This window comes from Camellia sinensis, chromosome 6, assembly GCF_055761805.1.
Source record: "Camellia sinensis isolate YWXY chromosome 6, ASM5576180v1, whole genome shotgun sequence".
Classification (NCBI taxonomy): domain Eukaryota; kingdom Viridiplantae; phylum Streptophyta; class Magnoliopsida; order Ericales; family Theaceae; genus Camellia; species Camellia sinensis.
This window is the reverse complement of record NC_138966.1, coordinates 48,027,014-48,047,323: the sequence shown is the minus strand read 5'-3', so window position 1 is coordinate 48,047,323 and position 20,310 is coordinate 48,027,014. Positions and strand designations below refer to the sequence as shown.

The window sequence follows — 20,310 nt, the reverse complement described above, 5'->3', positions numbered from 1 at the left end:
TCGGGATATGGGTGTGGTGGTGGTAGGCGTGGTAGGTCTAGACAACATGAGGTGCCGTTACCGGATAAGATTCTGGGAAAAGAAGAAGGGGTTGGTTAAGCCAATGTGGCCGAACCAGTTGGTCAACAAGCCATGGCCACTTTGGCTTGTTAAATGGTTGGAGCTTTGTGGGAATCTATAGACATTTTCAGGGCTGAGAATCAAGTCTAGACCCAAGTTGCTGAAGCAGGGCCGTTCTTCTGGTGGAATCCAGATGAGTTTTTAGGTGACTCTAAGGAGCCACTAAATTCAGATGAGTGGCTAGAACAGATGTTGAAAATGTTTGAGATGCTTGGCATCGAGGACGATGGTCTGAGAGTGACCTTGGCATCCTTCCAACTGAATGGAGATGCGGGTTAATGGTGGAAGTATGCGCGTTGGCACATTGGAGTGACTTGGAGGCCTTTTTCAATGCCTTTCCGGACAAGTTTTGCCTCTCACTGCTAGAGAGAAGTTGAGGAACCAATTCTTGATGCTCAAGCAGCTTAGTTTGCCAATAACCAAGTTTGAGACAGTTTTCACAAGCCTCTCTAGATTTGTAACAGAACTCGTGGTGACTGAGGAACGTCATTGTATCGAATTCGAGAAGAGGTTGAGGACCGCGCTTCTTTTCAATGTAGTTAGGTCAATGATTAGGGACTACAGACGCCTTGTGAAAGCAGCGGCTCATCTGGAGACCGTGGTTTAGGTAGAGGAAGAGCGGATAAAGGGCTCCAGGAGGAGTCAGAAGGTTTAAAGAGAGAATTATGACAGTAAAAGGCAAAGGGGTTCCACTCCACAACAGTGCCAAGCTGTACAGTCTAGATCCACCTTTCATGTGTCGAGTTCGGGTTTAGAGAGAGGTAGTCAGGGAGGTTTTATTTGTTTTAAGTGTGGCCAGTTGGGTCGCAAATCTTCAAAGTGCCGACAGAGAGAATGAGGGAAACAGTTTGCACTGTCTTCGGCTTGTTCTCAGAGTCAAAGTCAGGGGAGAGGACAACCACTTACCTACTATCAGTGTAAGCAGTCAGGGCACATGAAGAGGTTTTGCCCTCAATTGGGTGACACACCTAGTGCATATAGTTTGAGATAGATATAGAGTCATCAGCCTACCCAGTTAGTTCAAGCCTCGAGGGCTATTCAGGGAGCCTTTTCGGTTCAGTCAATACTTCAGGCTTATGCTCCAAGGGGTGAGCAGGTAGAGCAGAGACTTACAGGACATGTGTATGTTGTTACCACGCCAGACTTAGTGCCATCGCCTTTAATTGTGAGAAGTATTTTCTTGTTATGTAATTCTATTGCCAATGTGTTGATTGATATAAGTGCATCCCATTCTTTTATCTCGTCTGCATTTGCATCAGCATTGGGGTTAGAAGTAGCTCGGTTAGCATCTCTACTCAGGGTAGAGTCACTTGTTGGTGGTAAAGTTGTTTTAGACCAGGGGTGTTAGGGTTGTGATATAGAGATTACTGGTCGCCGACTCCCTTTTTCATTTGCATTGATTGATATGTCGAGCTTTGATGCTATATTGGGTATGGACTAGTTATTATCGTATGAGGGTGTCATAGATTGTTATCGTCAGAGGATTACTGTATATACCTCGAGTGGTGATTGTTTTTATTTCATGGGGGATAAAATCGATAGAGCCTTATTGCCTGAGTGTGACTCGCGTGGTCGGGGTGAGCTTAGTCTCCTTCTTGCTGCATTCTTGGGTGTTGAAAGTGGTGTGGTCCGAGTTGAGCTACCGAGGGTAGTTTGTGAATACCCGGATGTCTTTTCCAAGGATCTCACTTGTTTACCTTCTCATCGTAAGATTGAGTTCTCTATTGATTTAGTGTTTGGCACGACACCGATTTCTATGGCACCGTACAGATTCGCACCCGCCGAATTGAGTGAGTTGAAGATTTAACTCCAGGAATTGCTAGATAAAGGTTTTATCCGTCCTAGTACTTCGCCTTGGGAAGCACCGACTCTCTTTGCCAAGAAGAACGATGGTACATTGCGACTTTTTATTGATTATAGAAAGTTGAACCAGGTAACTGTTAAGAACAAGTATCCATTGCCTCGTATAGATAATTTGTTTGATCAGTTGAAAGGGTGTTGTTTCTCTAAGATAGACTTAAGATCGTGTTATCATCAGTTAAGAGTGAGGGAAGATGATATCCAGAAAACGGCATTTCGTATATGGTATGGTCATTATGAGTTCATAGTGATGCCTTTTGGGTTAACCAATGCACCGGCCATATTTATGGATTTGATCAATCGGATCTTTTGTTAGTTCCTAGACCGTTTTGTGTTGTCTTCATTGATGACATTTTGATTTACTCACCCTCCGAGGAGGAACACGAAGAACACCTGCGAGTTGTGTTGAGTTGCTTAAAGCCCACAAACTGTATGCTAAATTTAGAAAGTGTGAATTCTGGTTAAAATAAGTAAATTTCTTAGGCCATGCGGTATCCGGGGAAGAGGTGATTGTAGACTCTTCTAAGATAGAAGCAGTTCAAGATTAGGAACGACCTAAGAATGCTTTTGAGATTTCGCAGTTTATTGGTATTAGCTGGGTATTACTGTCGATTCGTGAAACATTTCTCTAGCTTAGCCTCGCCGTTGACTAGACGTACAAGGAATGGAAACAAGTTTGTGTGGAGTGAGACTGGTGAGAAATTATTTCAAGAGCTTAAGGTTAAACTTATCACTACTCCAGTGTTGATTATTTCGAACAAGGGTTTGAGCTATTTCGTGTATTGTGATGCGTCACAGGAAGGTTTGGGTTGTGTTTTGATGCAAGAGGGGAAGGTGGTAGCTTATAGCTTATGTCAGCTGAAAACACATGAGAGGAACTATCCTTCCTATGACTTAGAACTACCAGCTGTGATCTTTGCCTTGAAAATTTGGAGGCATAACCCTTATGGTGAGAAGTTTGAGGTGTTTTTTGATCATAAGACTTTGAGGTATCTGTTTTCACAGAAAGATTTAAATTTGCGGTAGAGAAGATAGATAAAATTCATGGGAGAATATGATTTTGAGTTGCATTATCATCCGGGGAAGGCCAATGTAGTGGTTGATGCCTTAAGTAGAAAGATCATTAGTAGTGTAACGTGTATTGCTATTCGGGAATGAGAGATGTTGGGTGCTATTGGTGAGTTCGACTTGCATTTTGGCGAGTCTGGTGAGTCGGCTACCTCGTTTACTATAGCTGCCCAACTTATATTGGTGAGCTGAGTTATAAAAGCACAGAGGGGTGGTCTTGAGGTAGAAACCCTTCGGGAGAAGATCTCTAGTGGGAAGGTAGAAAGGGGCTTGAATGTGTATTCAAACTCAAGTGTTAGATATCTTGATTGTCTTTTCGTATCGGAGTCTTGTCGAGAGGAGGTACTCCGAGGGTTTTACCATTCACACCTTACGGTGCATCCGGGAGGCACAAAGATATATCACGACCTTAGCCACCAGTTTTGGTGGAAGGGGATGAAGAATGATGTAGCTATGTTTGTGTCGAGGTTCCTTACTTATCAACAAGTGAAGGCTGAGTATCAAAGGTTAGTGGGTTTGTTGTAACCCTTGTCCATAGTCGAGTGGAAGTGGGAGCATGTCACAATGGACTTTGTTGTGGGTCTTCCGATGATTCAATGGATTAATGACGTTATTTGGGTGATAGTTGACCGATTGACCAAGTCAACGCACTTTGTACCTATGCGCATGAATGACGTGATAGATTATCTAGCCGACCTTTACATTAAGGACATAGTTCGACTTCATGGGGTCCCTGTGACTATTGTTTCGGATAGAGATCCATGTTTTATGGCTCGGTTGTGGTAAAGCTTGCAGAGTGCCCTAGGTACTAGGTTGACTTTTAGTACCGCCTATCATCCTCAAACTAACGAGTAGTCAAAGCATACTATTTAGGTCCTTGAGAATATGTTTCGAGGTTGTGTCCTGGACTTTCAGGGGTTGTGGGAGAGACACTTTCCCTTAGTAGAGTTTGTTTATAACAATAGCTTCCAGTTGAGTATTGGTATAGCATCGTTTGAGGCCTTGTACGGCCGACCTTGTAGATCTCCTGTGTGTTGGGCCGAAGGGGGTGATACACCTATGATAGGTCCAAAGTTAGCTCGGGAAACGATGAAGAAAGTTGCACTTATCTGTAAGAGGTTGCTTACGACTCAGAGTCGTTAGAAGAGTTATGTCGAACGTAGGAGGAGACCGTTATCCTTTGAGGTGGGAGATCATGTCTTCTTGAAGATTTCACCCAGACGGGGTTTGATGAGATTTGGGAAGAGCGGGAAGTTGTCTCTTAGGTTGATTGGGTCTTTTGAGATCTTAGAGCGGATTGAGGAGGTAGCTTATCGTTTGGCCTTATCGCCACAATTTTCCAAGGTTCATGACGTGTTTCATATTTGTATGCTTCGAAAATATGAGCCGAATCCATCACATGTGTTGGATTGGACGGAGTTGGAGGTAGATGAGGATGCCTTGTATGAGGAGAGATCGGTTAGAGTTTTAGACACTCGAGACCAAGTCATACAAGGCAAGACAATTCCTTTGGTAAAAGTGTTGTGGTGACACCACGTGGTTGAGGAGGCCACTTGAGAGCGTGAGGCGGAAGTTCGTGAGAAGTATCCAGACCTATTTGTTAATATTTGAATATGTATTGAAATTTTGTTATGTTAATGTAATATAAACATTATATATGTTTTGGAAATGTGAATTGTATATTCAGTAATGAGCATATGCTTATCATGATGATGAAACTGAATGATCGGTGGATAGGTCATGGTGTTGACATCAATTTACTATAATTGTTTTAACTAGTTTAGACATGGTTTTGTCGTTGATTGAAAATTCCGTGAGAGATTATAGCGATTCTGGTTTAAACTCGACCCATTTGATGTTTTGGTTTTGGGTTTCATTATCTTATATAGTTGTTCATGTTTTATTTCCCTTTATTTCTCTTTGAGTTGGCTATTGGGATGTTTTGGTTGCGTTTGAAATAGGTTGGTAACTTGTTTTTCAAGCTGTTGCCCAGAATTTTGTATCTTCGCGCGAGCGACACTTCTTGTGCTCGAGCGGTTCTTGTGTACTCTCAGTATTTTTGCAGGTCTACAAAAAGTATTGGAAGTTGGCATTCTTCGCTCGAGCGAAGCTTCTTGATATCGAGTGGTGGTCTTTTGTCTGTAAAACTGCCAGGAGTGGGTATTCTTCGCTCGAGCGAAGATTCTTGTGCTCAAGCGACACTTCTTATGCTCGAGCGATCTGTGCATATATCAGTTCGTATGCAGCCATTTTTGAGTCACTTTTTCACTTCTCTCTCTCTAAACATTTCAAAACCCTATTTTCTCCCACTCTCTCTCTAAAACTCACATATTTCCCTCGAATACATCTAGATCCGTTGATCTTTTCACCCCCGTCCCTTTGTTAAAAAGATAGAGCTTGATGAGGGCTTCGTTTTAATCGAAGCAAAGTTGATTTTTGGCGTCCTTGAGTTTCCTACACTCTTCTTCTCATCTTCTAAGTTTGAACTAGGGATTCTTCGCATTTTCTATAAGTTTTAACTTTTTTTTTCAAAATTATGTCAAATTTTTTTAAAACTTTTTTTATCCATCTTGTCGAGACAAATCTAAAAAGTATATTTTTTTTCAAAATTTTTAAACAAAATTTGAAAAAGCCAAAATTTGAATTTTTTATATATTTATTTTTATAAAAGTTCAATAAAAAAAATAAACAAACTCCAAAACAAGTTTGAATCTCCCATAAATCATGTTTGTTACTAGTTTCATGAATTGTGAATAGCAAATCTTAGTGAGTCAAAAATATCATTATATTATACATTCACTTTACAAAAATAATAAAATTACTTTTTATATATTAAGGACTTTTATAAAGTCCAACGCTATTCTTTGGCCGCGAGTGGTTTGTCTTTGAAATCATGATTTTTAAGGTAAACTTTTTAAATTAATTTTTAAAACTCATAACTAAACATATAATTTAAAATTATTTAAAATTTAATTAAAAAATTAATTTGAAAACTTATAACTAAACATACAATTCAAATAAAAAATTCAAAACTTTAAACCAAATTCTTTTCCAAACTCTATTTTAAAAGAAAAAATTCCAAATATTTTTTTATTTTATTTTTTAAAATTATTTTTAGAATCATGATTTGAGTGTGGAGTTGTATTTTGAGTTATGAGTTTTGAAAAAAGAAAATTTGTTTGGTTATAAATTTTGAAAAGAGTTTTGAGTTGTAATTTGAGTTTTGAGTTGTCTTTTGAAATTTTTTGAATTTATATTTTTTAAATATTTAAAAAAATTCTTAATTTTTTTTAGGGTAAATACTTTATATTTTAAATATTTATTTATTTATTTTAATGTGCACTATATTTCATACATTTATGTGTTGTATTTTTTTAATATTAAAAAACATTAAAAAAGTTTATTTTTTATTTTTAAATATATAATTTTTATTTTCGATAAATATTTTTATTTTTTATTTTAAATATTTTATTTTATTTTATAAATATAGTTTTAAATATTTTAATTTTTTTTTATTATGTGTTGGTTATGATATGAGTGTAAAGTTTGAAAATAGTGTGAAGTTTTGAGTTATTTGTTTGGTTATGAGTTTTGAAAATAATTTTTGAATTGAGTATTGAATTATGTATTTAGTTACGACTAGAGTGTGAAGTTGTGTTTTTAGTTTAAAATATTAAAATTAAAAATTAAAATATTTATGAAATAAAATAAAATGTTTAAAATAAAAAATTTAAATAAAATTTATATATTTAAAATAAAATAAAATTTTCTTAAATTTTTTTTAATATTGTAAAAAAATAAATCCAAAAAATTGAAAATACAACTCAAAATTCAGTAATTCAAAATTCAAAACTCTTTTCAAAACTCAAAACTCAAAACTCAAAACTCATAACCAAACAAATTTTCTATTTTCAAAACTCAACTCACAATTCCACACTCAAATTACAATTCCAAAAAAAAAAATCGCAATTTTAAAATTAAACCAAACGCAGCCTTTGTTTTTCACTAGTTAAAATATAAAAAATGAATATATTGTTTATTTTGCCTAATTATTATTTTTATTTAAAACACGAACACTACATTTATTTTACCTAACTATTTTTTTAATTTAAAACTCCAATATTACTAATTATTTTATTTATTTATTGATATAAACTATTTAAAGAGTCACTCACATGTAAATAGTTTAGAAAAAATTTATTACAATAATTAGTACAGTACTTGGCCCGTTTGTGAAAGTAAAATAGTACGAGACTAATTATATGGACAAATTATAGCGGTAGACTCTGTAGTTTATCTATATTATTATTTTGGTTTTTGTTATTTTAATTTCATCAATTTTGTCCTTAAATTTTATGAATTGTGCCATATTAGTCCAATAAATAACTGTGGTTAAGTTTGATAGATAGAAAATTAAATGACGTGTCAATTTGGTCCCTATTGTTTTGACTTTTTTTTTTTTTTTTTTTTTTTGAACAGCAAAAAAGGAACTTCATTGATGAAAATGTAGTACAAAATACGAAACACATTACACCAATAAAGAGAGAAAGATAGGAGGGGTGCAGGAGCATCATAATGAGATAAATCATCCCAACGAGGTTGGCACGAAATAGCCCATCCAATCATATGCAAGCACCCCAAGTTGGTGAGTAACCAACGGAAGGAACAGAACAGAACTAAACCAATACAACAGCAGGACTAAAAACTAAATCAAATCACCCGCAGTTTTGACTTTTTTATAAATTACAAGGACCAAATTAACACATCTTATAAACTATAAGAACTAAATTGACACATCATTTAATTTTCCATCCATCAAACTTAACTGTCGTTATTTATTAGACTAATATGACACAATCCGTAAAATTCAAGGGTAAAATTGATCAAATTAAAACAACAGGGACCAAAATTATAAAACGGATAAATTACAGGAACCATTTACATAATTTACCCTAATTATAATAATGAACATGCCCATTTTAAAAAGCACATACACTCTAATATCACTATAATACTACACAAATAAACACAACAATATATCTTATATGTCCAACTTAATAACTAGGTTACTATCATACTAATAATTATTTTAATTTGAGAGAGCGTTTGAATTTTGTAAAATTGATTTCAAACTGCTCATTTTTAAGACTTATTAAGTAGAATATTTATTCAAAAAATTAAGATCATTAGATATCAATACGTATATGTTTAAATCAAATTTATATTACAAAAAATTCTTCAAATTATATTTATTGTCTATTTTTTTAAAATAAAAATAATTCAAATATATAACTATTAATATCCAATTATTTTGCTTTTTTATATAAATATTTTACTCAATATATAATTTAAATCACTGAATTTAATTTCAAAATAAACCTAGAAAGTCCAAACGGAGAAGCCAAATTGTAATAGTTATATCCATAGTAATCTGAGTTGTGTGCTCGCATGACTTTTGTCATGTTGGGTTTGGGCATATTGATCGATCTATGAGAAATTTGCTTGGGCATTTTGATGAACAACTACTGAAGCATGTCAAGCTCTTAGGTAATTTGGTGGCTAATTGTCTTGCAAGGATAGCCGTTGATCTTGATGAGGTTGTTGTTTGGATGGAGGAAATTCCTCCTTTTCTTGTGCAGCTTGTGTTTGCTAAGCCTTTGGGCCCTGTTTGATTCTAGGATATAAATGTTGAGATTGTATATTATATCTTGTGGGGTTCACATATCTTATGTTTGTAATTTTCTTTTAAGAGGATATAATATACTATGGGATTGTATATCTCCCAAAATTGGAGGATATACAATACCACCACCCCCCATTATATCATATCTCCTGGTCTGGGATATGACTTAAAAAGTCTAATATACCCTCGTCTATCTTTATACGTAGACTAGGGCTCAAGAAAACATATACAGCTCATACATCCAGTAGAGAAAAAGACTCTGGTTTTGCAAGTGTAGATCTACTCAATTTTGTGACTAATTTCCGTTGGCAAGACTTCTTTCCAGTGATAATCATCGTTTCCCTCTACTTTGCTCTCTTTTTTTTGATTTTCTGGTTTTGGGTTTTTCTTGTACGATTTTTATGTAAACCATTTGTGGTCTTTCCACTGATTTTTGTTCAATCTAAACCCTCTTGAGGCTGATTTTTACCCTCTTGTCTATGATATTTGGAACTTTCTAAACCCACTTATTTTTGTTCAATCTAAACTTTCTAATCATAGACAAGAGGGCTAGAAAGTTTCTAAACCCATTGAGATAACAAAAATCGTAAACAAGAGGGCCAGAAACTTGTGAAAGTTTCAATCTAAATTGATTTTTGGAACTAAATCTAAACTGATTTCTAAACCCACTGATTTGGAACTTTGAAACTTTTTTGCCCTTCTTGAAACTTTATAAACCCACTAATTTTTGAAACTTTTTGTTTAATCTAAACTTTCTATAATTTTTGGAACTTTCTAAACCCACTATTTTTGTTCAATCTAGACAAGAGGGCCAAAAGTTTCTAATCAAACAGATTTTGTTTCTTTTTTTTAATTTTTTTTGGGCTTTGATTGTTTTGTAATCACATTTGATTCAAGCAATAAAAATTTGTCTCTGTTTTATTGTTTTTTTTTTTTGGGGGGGGGGGGGTGGGCTTTGATTCAAGCAATAAAAATTTGTTTGTTTTGTATGTAAAATCTAGGGATTTGATTGAATCAAACTCTTGACATTAAAAAAATAAATAAATAATAAATAATATATGAAGAGTTTGATTTTTTTAGATAATTAGATTTTTATATATTGGGAAAGGTAGTTTAAAGATTGATTTTTGTCTAATAATTAGATTTTTATGATCAGATTTTTCCCAAGATTGATATATTGGGAAAGTTAGTTTACATAATCAGATTTTTATAATCAGATTGATTTTTTTACATTATCTAATTGTCTACAAAATTATGTCAAAAGTTTGATTTTTGATGTAACTTAATAATCCTTCTTATTGAATGCTTCTTGTGGATGAGATTATTTTCTATCAAATTTACATGGACTTGCTGTGAATAATAGTTAGCATTGATTTAGTTATCTATTTGATTGCTTTAGTTATTTAATTTACTTGTGCACTATTTCTTTTCATAGATGGCAAATAATAAATGATTTGATAGTTGGAGAGACCTTATTGAGGCCTATGTTGCCCTGTAACATATTGTATCATCCATGAATTATAGTTGTGGAGTTTATATTATCATTTTGCATGCTGCACTGGAAAGATTTGAGGCTACGAGAAAAATAAGTAGAAATCCTAATCATTTCAAACAACAACTTGACCACCTAAATAGGTTAGTCAGAAATAATGACATAGATTGCCATGAACAACTACGAATGAATAGGCATACCTTTATGTGGTTGTATGGGCTTATCAGAACAAAGGGTGTGTCAGATTCAAAATATGTTGTGTTAGAGGAAAATGTAGCTATGTTCTTGACTGTGCTTGGGCACCACCATAAAAATCGAAATGTCAAATTCAATTTTATGAGGTCTGGTCAAACAGTTAGTAAGTATTTCAATGATGTCCTTTTTATCTATTTTAGAAACATGGTTAAAAGTTAATTTTTAATTTTTAACTCTTTAATTTTTAATACATTTTTAAAAAAAAAAAATCAACTTTTAACCAACGTCCCAAAACAATTATGGACTATTTTGGAAAAATGATTAAAAGTTAATTTTTTGATATTTTTTAATTTTTTTAAAAAAATGTATAAAAATTATGAGAGATGATATAATTCAAATTGAATTAAAAACTGAAAAATAAATTTTAACCATTTTTCCGAAATATCCTTATGTAATTTTTGGTTTGGGAAACTTTTTTTAAGGTCCCTGGTATTAAGATTTTACAGCATAAAGGACACTCAATATTTTTATAATGTCTAAGATCCCTCAAGTTGATCTAGAGAAAATTCATCACAGAGAAATTTCCCACTGTGTGTTTGATGCTTGCTTGTTTTCTCTCTTCGATTGTTCTTGCTTGCATGTCCATTAAATTTTGTCTACAGTACCCAGGTTAACTGTGTCATGACTTTTTATGCATTTCAGTTTGTAGGATGTCATCTGGCACACAATGCACTAATCTTTTTTGACCCATATTGGAACAACTTGAAATAAGTTTTATTTTTTCCTTTTGTTATTTATTTGTTTAGTTCATGATATTTGAGATCAAACTCTAGGGTGCAAAAATTTCATATTTGAGGCTGCAGAGTTTGTGTTTTGCCATTACTTTTCCATTCTTAGTTGGAATTTATGCCAAAAAGAGTTTATATACATATCTCAGTGACCATACATATCTGTTTGGTCAATCCAAACCACAAAATTTCTCTGGATCAACCAAGAGAAATTTCAGTTCAAGCCAGGTTGTTGAACCCAGAGAAATTCTAAATTTTCTCTAGAACTATAAAACTCTGATTTGATCAATTTGTCTTTGGTTCTACTGCTGCTGATTCAATCACAATTTCCTGTACAAACAAATTAATAGTTCTTCTATGAGTTTGTGATAGATTTTCTTTAAACTTAATGCTATGAATTTCTCTGGGTTCAACCCAGAGAAAATTCAAATTTCTCTGGTCCAGAATTTCTCTGGAACTATAAAACTTTGATTTAATCAATTTGTCTTTGGTTCTGCTACTGCTGATTCAATCATAGTTTAAATGAAGAGTTTAATGTGACCAGTGTAATTTGCCTTTTGAATTATGAATTGAAATACCTGGGGGGACTCTTTCTTGAAAGTGATGAGGAAGGCGAAGATGGCAATGAAGAAAGAAGTGGTGGAGCTAATGGCTTGGTTGAATGAGACAGGTAGGTAGCGAAGAAAGATGTTGTCAGAGATGACGAAGAAGCCGAAAATGGCGGAGAAAGCGAAGATTTTGAAGAATTGGTGATGAGATAAGATTTGCTGGAAATGAGCAATCTCAAGCCAATTAATGGCAGCGAAGCTATATACGGCGCATGATAGCATGTGGAGCATGGTAAGGAAGATTAGGTACTTGTAACCGTAGATGCTGAGAAGGTACTTGTTGAGTAAAAGAACTCCTATGTTGGAGAAGTACCATGATAAGATGATCACAGCCGTTAATATGTTTGGTATGTAGCTATTGTTCTGTACGTTGTTTGTGGATGTCGCCGGAATGTCGAGGACTTGGTCCCTCAATATTGATCAACAGCAATCTCTGATGAATTCGAGGATGAAAGAAGAAGCTAGGGTTTGGGGTTGATGTAGGAGAGAGAGAGGGAGAAGAGAGAGAGTTGAGACATTTGGAGAAAACAGAGCTGAGCTATATATGTTTAGAGAGACAACGAGTCAAATTTGTCTGATATATGTTTAGGGACTTTAGACATCAAAAAAATAATTTTGTAAATCTCTTCCATTACGAAAAGTGGGAGAGAGACCCTACACTAATTTTCCCTTTTGGTTTTGACTTTTATTTGTCTTAAAAAAATAAACAAATAAAAAATAATAATCTGACAAATGGGGACTTGAGAAAATATTACGTGTTATTTTTTTATTTTTTGTAGAGAGTGAATGAGAACTCGTCGATGGAAAAAGCCCTTTGAACGCAGCCCTTTTTCTACCCAATTTGAACCCTAGTTATTTGCAAAAATTGTGTTTATACACCATAACTGGGTCTGGAAGATCCCCGATTGATTTCTCAGAAAAATGGCCGACGCAGAAGAGAAATTTTTATCGTATTTCCCTAACGATTTCAAGGAATATACGTACAAGGAACTCAACTGGTTGCCCTCAAAATATTTCAATGAAGGGGTTTTCTGGAGCCGAGAAGACGACGAACCCCAACGTCCTTTTACTCTCCCCGACGGCGGTGAGTTACTCCTATCTCTCTTTATTTATTTATTTATTTATTATGATTATTATTTTTAGATTTGAATATTTATTTATTTATTTTATAGTTTAGTCGTTTCAAGTCAATTTAAATCAATAATGTTACCTTGTTTTGAAATCAATCCTCTCTTGAAATTTGTTTGTTTTTATCAGATATTTCCAACTTAAACAAGATCATCAGAGATTTGCTTTACAGAACTACAGACAGTTGGCCTTATGGTCCGAATCTAGTTCAATTTTGGGCACCCATAACAAAAAATGAGGGCCGGTCTTTTCTTACAACTCGAAACCAACCTTTCTCTCTAATAACATCATTTTATAATGGACTTGGTGTTGACGGGCTTTGTGGGTATAGGATGATCTGTATGGATTCTAAATTTGACATTGATTTGGATGGGGGGAAGACTTGTGAACAACACCTTCCTCTTCCTGGCCGAGTGTTCAAGCATCAATTCCCCGAATCCACTCCTAATGTGGAGTTTTACTCTGTCACAGAGTATCCACAGCGTGACGATGCTCTACGTTGTGGAGTCCGAGAATCTTTGGCTTTCCCAGTCTTTGAACCTTCTACCCAAAGGTGTGTTGGCGTAATTGAAGTAGTGACACTAGAGGACGACCTTATAATTCCAATTTGTGAAAGGCTTATTAGGTACGGAATATATGAAGATTTTGAGGTTGGTCCCCCCTCACTCACAAATTGGCATTTTCAATATCTTGTTAATATTGATTACTCATTACACTCTCTCTCTTCGAACATCTACAGTGGTGTGGTGTGGTGTGTTTATTTGTGTAATAAGTTGGTGGGGGTTTTCCTGTTCAAAGAGAAAAATAATGCTTTAACGCATATGTTAAACACTGTTAAATTTGTCATGTGTTTGTTAACTATGCTCGGAGGGGTTAACACACAAAAGAGTAAACCACATTCTCATTTTTCTAGATCATAAGTGTTTTAAAACACTCATGTTTGGATGGCAAGAACAATTCATTGATGCATAATAAGAATCTTATGTCAAGTCTCTTTCATTTCGTTGTTTGGATGTGTTCTAAAATGAGAATGCAATTCCTAGTTCGGTTCCCAAACTGGAATCACATTACTACACTAAGGTAGTGTTTTGTTGGTTGGAATGATTGTGGGCTTCAATAGAATGGCTAATTCTTGGCTTTCCAATAAAATGTCCATTCTCCTAAATCGGAGAATATGGTGGTTTCATTTCCAAATTTCCAATGTATATTCTTTCCTTTTTATCGAGCCAAACATGATAATAGATATTCCGATGGACTGAATTTTTTCCATTATAGAGTTTTTTATATGTTTCCTTCTATTGGCAAAATGTTATTCTACATTTCAAAGTTTATGAGATTTCTCAGTTACATCTTTCCATTCCCCTGCAGATGAAAGGTCTGAAATGTCCAATTGGATTTGATCACAAGGACATGGAATTAGTAAGTGGCAAACTATAATACAATGGCAAATTTGGTTTTTTATTTTTCTTAAATTAATATGGTGAGGAATATTTTCTGACTAATACCTGGATGTGACAATACTTTCAAACTAGGATGAGGCTCAAAATGAAGCTCGTACAGTTGCCTTGGATGAAATCAAGAATGTGTTGAAAGTGGTATGCGAAGTTTATGATTTACCTTTAGCTCAGGCATGGGTCCCATGCAAGGTAGGTTGGCCATGTAGGCCTCTAGTTGATGGTGGCATCCTTGGTGTAAGTTGTTATTACTACAAACATGAAGATAAATGTCATGATTTTCAGTATATCAATTCTATGTTTCACTTAAAGAATGGGGTGGGGGTTGTTGGGAGAGCACTTTCGTCCACTGATATGGTATTCTGCAGGGATGTAACTCAACTTAGCCTAACTGAGTACCCCTTGGCACACCATGCACGAAAGTATGGATTAAGTGGTTGCTTCGCGATATGCTTGCAGAGCAGTTGCACTGAAAATGATGATTACGTGCTAGAGTTCTTTTTGCCTGTGAGCAACGAAACCAATGAAAACCCACATGCCTCATTGAAGAAAATATTGAAATCAATGAGGAAAGATTTTCGTACTCTTAGGGTTGCTTCTAGAAAAGAACTTGGGGAAGACTTTTGTATTGAAGAAATCGGTGGTGAGAAACTTGATCATGTTCAAAGGCCTCAAACTACTATATCTTTGCCTTGGTCAGAACCCTTACAAAGTGAAGTTGAGGTGATGCAAGTGGATTCATCAGATCAACAATCAATGAATGCCATAAATACTGGAAGTAATGTTGGTGGTACAGAACGTGACAGCATTGCTATTACTTGTATGCAAGAGAAAAGCACAGTAAAGGCGTCAAAAAGAAAAGGAAACAAATCTGGAGGTACAATAAAGGCTTCAGAAATAAAAGGCAACAAATCTGGAGTTAAAATTAAAATTGCCTTAGAAGATATCCGACAATCTTCAAAAATGAAACTCGAGGATGCTGCAGAAAACCTCCAAGGTATGCTTGCACTTTCATAAAATAAAATATAATGTTGCTTGTGATCTTGGTAGTTATTTCAACTAGATGGACTCTTCTATAAACAAATAGAAGGTAATATCTCTTATTTGGATCCTTCCTTTTGCAGTTGGCAAATCTACGTTGAAGCGTGCATGTAGAGTGTATGGTATTGATAGGTGGCCACCTCACATTACAAAAAAGTCTGGTTTCTCTCAGCCCAATGAATCGGCCCTGTGTGTTGATCTAGAACAAAGCTCACAATTGAATCTTGATGATCTTCTTTTTGCTCAACCCTTAGCTAGTATCGTTCACACCGAGCCACATGATACAACGTTGCAAGATGCCAATGTTGTGACTATAGAAGCAAAATATGCAAAAGGTAATGCAATTAAGTTTCGTCTGTCTTTGTCATCGAGTCTCATAGAGTTGCAGCAAGAAGTGGCGCAGAGGCTAAACCTAGAGGCTGGAACTTATTATGTCAAACATGAAGATGAGGACGGTGATTTGATTTTAATAGCTTGTGATGGGGACTTACGAGATTATATGTGCATTTCTAGATTGGAAGGCAAAACTTGTATTGTGGTATTGCTTGTACCAAAGTTACCAATTACTGATCATCTATAAAAGGGGATTGGTCTATTCATTTGCAAGTTTACCTGGAGATGAGCATTTATTCCATTGGTTATCTGTCACCCTCCTTAAGATGTTATTTTTTTCTCCCTAGAATTTGATGGTAATGTTTCCCCATAATCAGTACTAACTATTTAAAATGAAAAATTTTATCCATGCATAAAATTTATGAGTTTTGCTACATCTCTTCGTTTCATCACTTCCAATTACACCTCTAATAAGGTGGCAAACAGTTTTAAAAGGAGAGAAGAATTTGAAGAGAGTTAATTGATTGGTATTATTTGCTATCTCATTAGAGGTGCAATTGGGGGTGATGAAATGGGGGATGGGGCATTTCTCAATTTATAAAAAAAAAATTTACAAGAGTAATGTGGTAATGTCTTTATTGTAAATAAATGTATATTTAATGATTTTTTTTATTCATTCAAAAAAATATTGTTTTGTTTTGAAATGAATGGTTCTTAATGACTCACATTATTATGTATGAATTTATTTATTTGTTTATATAACATTATTTATTTATTTTTATTTTAGCTAAGTTTTGTCTCCAATCCACCATAGATTGGACATGCGCAATCCGTTTAGCGCACAAGGTTGGTGGCTTGCCAACCCAACACTGGTCTCATAAAAGTAGGTTAATATAATTATATTAAAATTGTGAAATATTATATATATATATATATATTTTTTGTTACACTCAAGGGAGGTGAGTTATAGGGGGGAAAAAATGATGTACAAATAAAAAAATTGTACAAAAAATTCATATAGAATGAGTTGGCAAAAGTGTATCAATTTATTGGGTAAATTACAAACACACTCCTTGATATTTATTTAAAATACGAAATGTTCTTTGTAATTTTGGAAATTACATTTTACCCTTTAAATTTCTAATCATATAACAAATGATTCATTTCATTAATTATGTCAATTAACAAATTTTAATAATGTCGGAAATATATTTCTATTAACAATTTATGTAATTTTATTGTTGGATAGAAGAATAGTTAGAAATTTAATTTTTTTATTCATTATGTTAAACAAAGAATTCTGATAAGGAAATATTTGTAATTTTCAAAATTACTGGGATAACTTATATTTTAAATAAACTTGAGGGTGTATATTTGTAATTTATTTCAATTTATTTTGCAAAAATTACAAATCAATGATATTTTCACAAAATATTTATAAATTAATAAAAAAAAAGTTTATAACTAATTATTAAAATTGATAAAATTTACCATTGATTTAAAATTTATTTTGAAAATATACACTAAATTATAATTTCTCCTTCTGAAAGACTCGTAAAATGATTCACAATTTTTAAAATGTTAATCACACATTAGTTTTATAAAATTTGATGTATGAGTTTTTTGGTTTATTACAAATTATTTTTTAAATTATTATTATTATTATTATTATTATTTTGTAACTGTGATAGGTGGTTGCCGAGGCTAATACTACGAAGTCCGAACCAAACACATATCGTGACAACTTTTAATTTGCCAATTATATCTGTCCGACAACTGTCACTCATTACATTTAATAAGGTCAAATTTTTCATTTCAGAGGGATAGTCTCTTTTGACGTCTCATGCGTCACAACCTAATCCCAAGAGTATAGGGTTGGAATCGTGACTTACTAATTAATTCTAATCTTAAAAAATTAAATGGTGCATGCGGAGGCAAAATGAAAGTAAGAAATAATTAAACAAAAAATTAACTTCATTAATCATTCTATTGTTAAGAAAATACGTCAATAGGGCTGTTATTATTTTATTATGTGGTCATAGAATTTTAGAAAAAAGAAAAAGAGAAGAAAAGCAAAGGGTGATGCACTAATAAATCCCAAATTAATAACTTATACTCTATTTAGTCTTAAAAGTTTTCTTGTAGACGGAAAGGTCACATTATAAGGAAATTGACCATAGAGGGCATATACATCAAACATCATCATCGTCAAAACAACAACATCATCATCATCATCATCAAAACAACATCAAACATCACAACATCATTATCAAAACAACATCAAACATCATCTTCAAAACAACATCAAACATCAAAACATCATCATCAAGCAACATCAAACATCATCATCAAAACAACATCAAACATCACAAACATCATCATTAAAACAACATCAAACATCACAACATCATCAACAAACATCATCATCATCATCATCAAACATCATCACATCATCAACAACACAACATCACAACATCAAACTAAAAAAATATATATCAAACATCAACATATACATTATACATCACTAAACAAACAACCATTTCTAAAGGATAATGGGTTGCCATTAATGGTCAATGTGTGGGCATTCCAGACCTTCAAAGCAAAAAAGCAATCTGAAAAAGAAAAGAAAAACTTGGGTAATTTTCGAACATCAAACATCATCAAAACAACATCAAAACAGATCAACATTAACAAAACATCATCAACACAGTGATGTTCTTCCCTCAAATCGGATCGAATATCAGATCTGTGATGTTCTTCAACACATTGATGTTCTTGAATGTCGGATCTGGGATGTTGTTCAACACAGTGATATTCTTGAATGTTCTTGAATATCGGATGTGTGACATTCGATCGAAATCATCAACACAGTGATGTTCTTCCCTCAAATCCCTCAAATCGAAGAAGAACATCAGACCGACTGAATGTGGCGTCGATGACGTTGAAACCATCGCCAAATCCCATGGAGATTGCGCCGGCGGCAACCTCGGCGATGCCGGCGGTGATGATGATGGAGGAGGAAGCGTTTGCACCGGAGAGACCGGCGGCGAGAGCGAAGAGGACGGTGAGGCCGTCAGAGATGTCGATGATGATGTCGCGGACGATCTCGCCCACCGTGAAGTGCTTCTCGGCGTGTTGCGTCAGAAGCAACTTCTCTGATTTTGCGGTCCGATGATTTTCCGCCACTGAATCGATTGCACCAATTGAAGATGAACAAACACAAATTTCCAAAGCCTTTTTTATTTATTTATTATTATTGTTATTATTTTATTTTTTTTCATGTGAGAGTCTGGAATAGTTTTTGGTTTTTCGAATGAGGAAGATGAGGGAGGAGTCTGAAGCAGGGGGAATCTTGCCGATGATGTGAGAAGTGGGAGATCGAACGCTGTGGAAGTTAGGGTTCTTCTTTGGTAATCCCGGATGTTGTTTGATGATGATGTTTTGATGTTTGATATTGTTTTGATGATGATGTTTGATATTGTTTACCAAAATTAAATGGGACTAAATGGTACATAAAAAATTTTTAGGACTAAATGGTTCAACTTTTCAGAAAATAGGATTTATGGGTAAATTTTCCAAAAACAAAATGTAACAGGTCGGCATCAAATTTCGTGCGGGTCCCACTATACGAGGTTATAGTTCTTTATATCTCATCACCTAAAAGGAGTAACAACTATAAGCACACAGTAAAGTGAGAAATATTATACCAAGAGTATAGGGGATACAAAATAATTATGGATAGTTATTTAAGTTAAAATATTAACTTAACTTAATTTGAATAAACAATTATTTAAGTGATAGAAACTGAAATACAGAAACAATGTAAATAAATAATCATAACCATGATACAGAACGGAATAGAGCAGAGGTCACTGAAGTGACAGTCAAAATAGAAGTCAATGGATCCATGACAACTAGAGGGCCACAAGGTAACCAATCAGAAGCCAATGGTTTATTTAAGTCTCCCAAGACGTGGGATTCCCGTGGTGGTATTTATAAAAAATAATTATTTACAAACTCATAGTCAAATAATTATTAAAATTTAAATAAACATATCCATGTGTTTCAATTTAAGCAAATAGAGTTCTGAAATAATCAACGTAATCGAAATATTAATATAATTTATAAAACACAAATTAGGTAAAATAAGTTATGGTAATTCAAAACATACGTAAAATATACTATAGTGACTCAATATATAATATAACTCACCTTAATATTGACCATTATCCAGTTGTTACTATTATTTTTTTCCTGCTTTCCGGGGCTCCTTTTTCCTTTTTTTTTTTTTTTCTTCGTTGGCTACCCGTGACTCCCTTTTATGTACATATGGCCTGGGTGCCTCATCCTATATTTATGTCACTAAACTAATGAATCACCTCGCCTAGTCCTAGACAGCACAGATGCTTTGGTTTCACTCATCCAGCAATTGCACACGTTTCTTTGAATTCCTCATAGCCCCTAACTTTCCTTCAATTTAATTGTTGTGTTAACTTGTCCACCAAGTAAATATATTCATCTTATTTTTGATAAATCAATG

The 20,310-nt window shown here is 34.1% G+C and overlaps 1 protein-coding gene across 1 annotated transcript; it reads left to right on the top strand.

Annotated features, from left to right (window-relative positions):
* Positions 1–12,589: 12,589 nt before the first annotated feature.
* On the top strand, positions 12,590–16,054 carry LOC114292420 (protein NLP6). The gene is made up of 5 exons (XM_028236391.2): positions 12,590–12,898; positions 13,072–13,592; positions 14,311–14,361; positions 14,475–15,393; positions 15,521–16,054. Exons 1-5 carry the CDS (start codon positions 12,736–12,738, stop codon positions 16,015–16,017), a joined length of 2,151 nt encoding a protein of 716 aa, XP_028092192.2. The 5' UTR covers positions 12,590–12,735; the 3' UTR covers positions 16,018–16,054.
* The last annotated feature ends 4,256 nt before the right edge of the window (positions 16,055–20,310 follow it).

What these genes read in the sequence shown, in the direction of transcription:
- LOC114292420 (XM_028236391.2), top strand. Translation starts at nt 12,736, where the DNA reads ATGGCCGACGCAGAAGAGAAATTTTTATCGTATTTCCCTAACGATTTC. An exon ending in GAATATATGAAGATTTTGAG is followed by an intron (nt 13,593 to 14,310) that starts GTTGGTCCCCCC and finishes ATTCCCCTGCAG; the next exon opens with ATGAAAGGTCTGAAATGTCC. An exon ending in TGCTGCAGAAAACCTCCAAG is followed by an intron (nt 15,394 to 15,520) that starts GTATGCTTGCAC and finishes TTCCTTTTGCAG; the next exon opens with TTGGCAAATCTACGTTGAAG.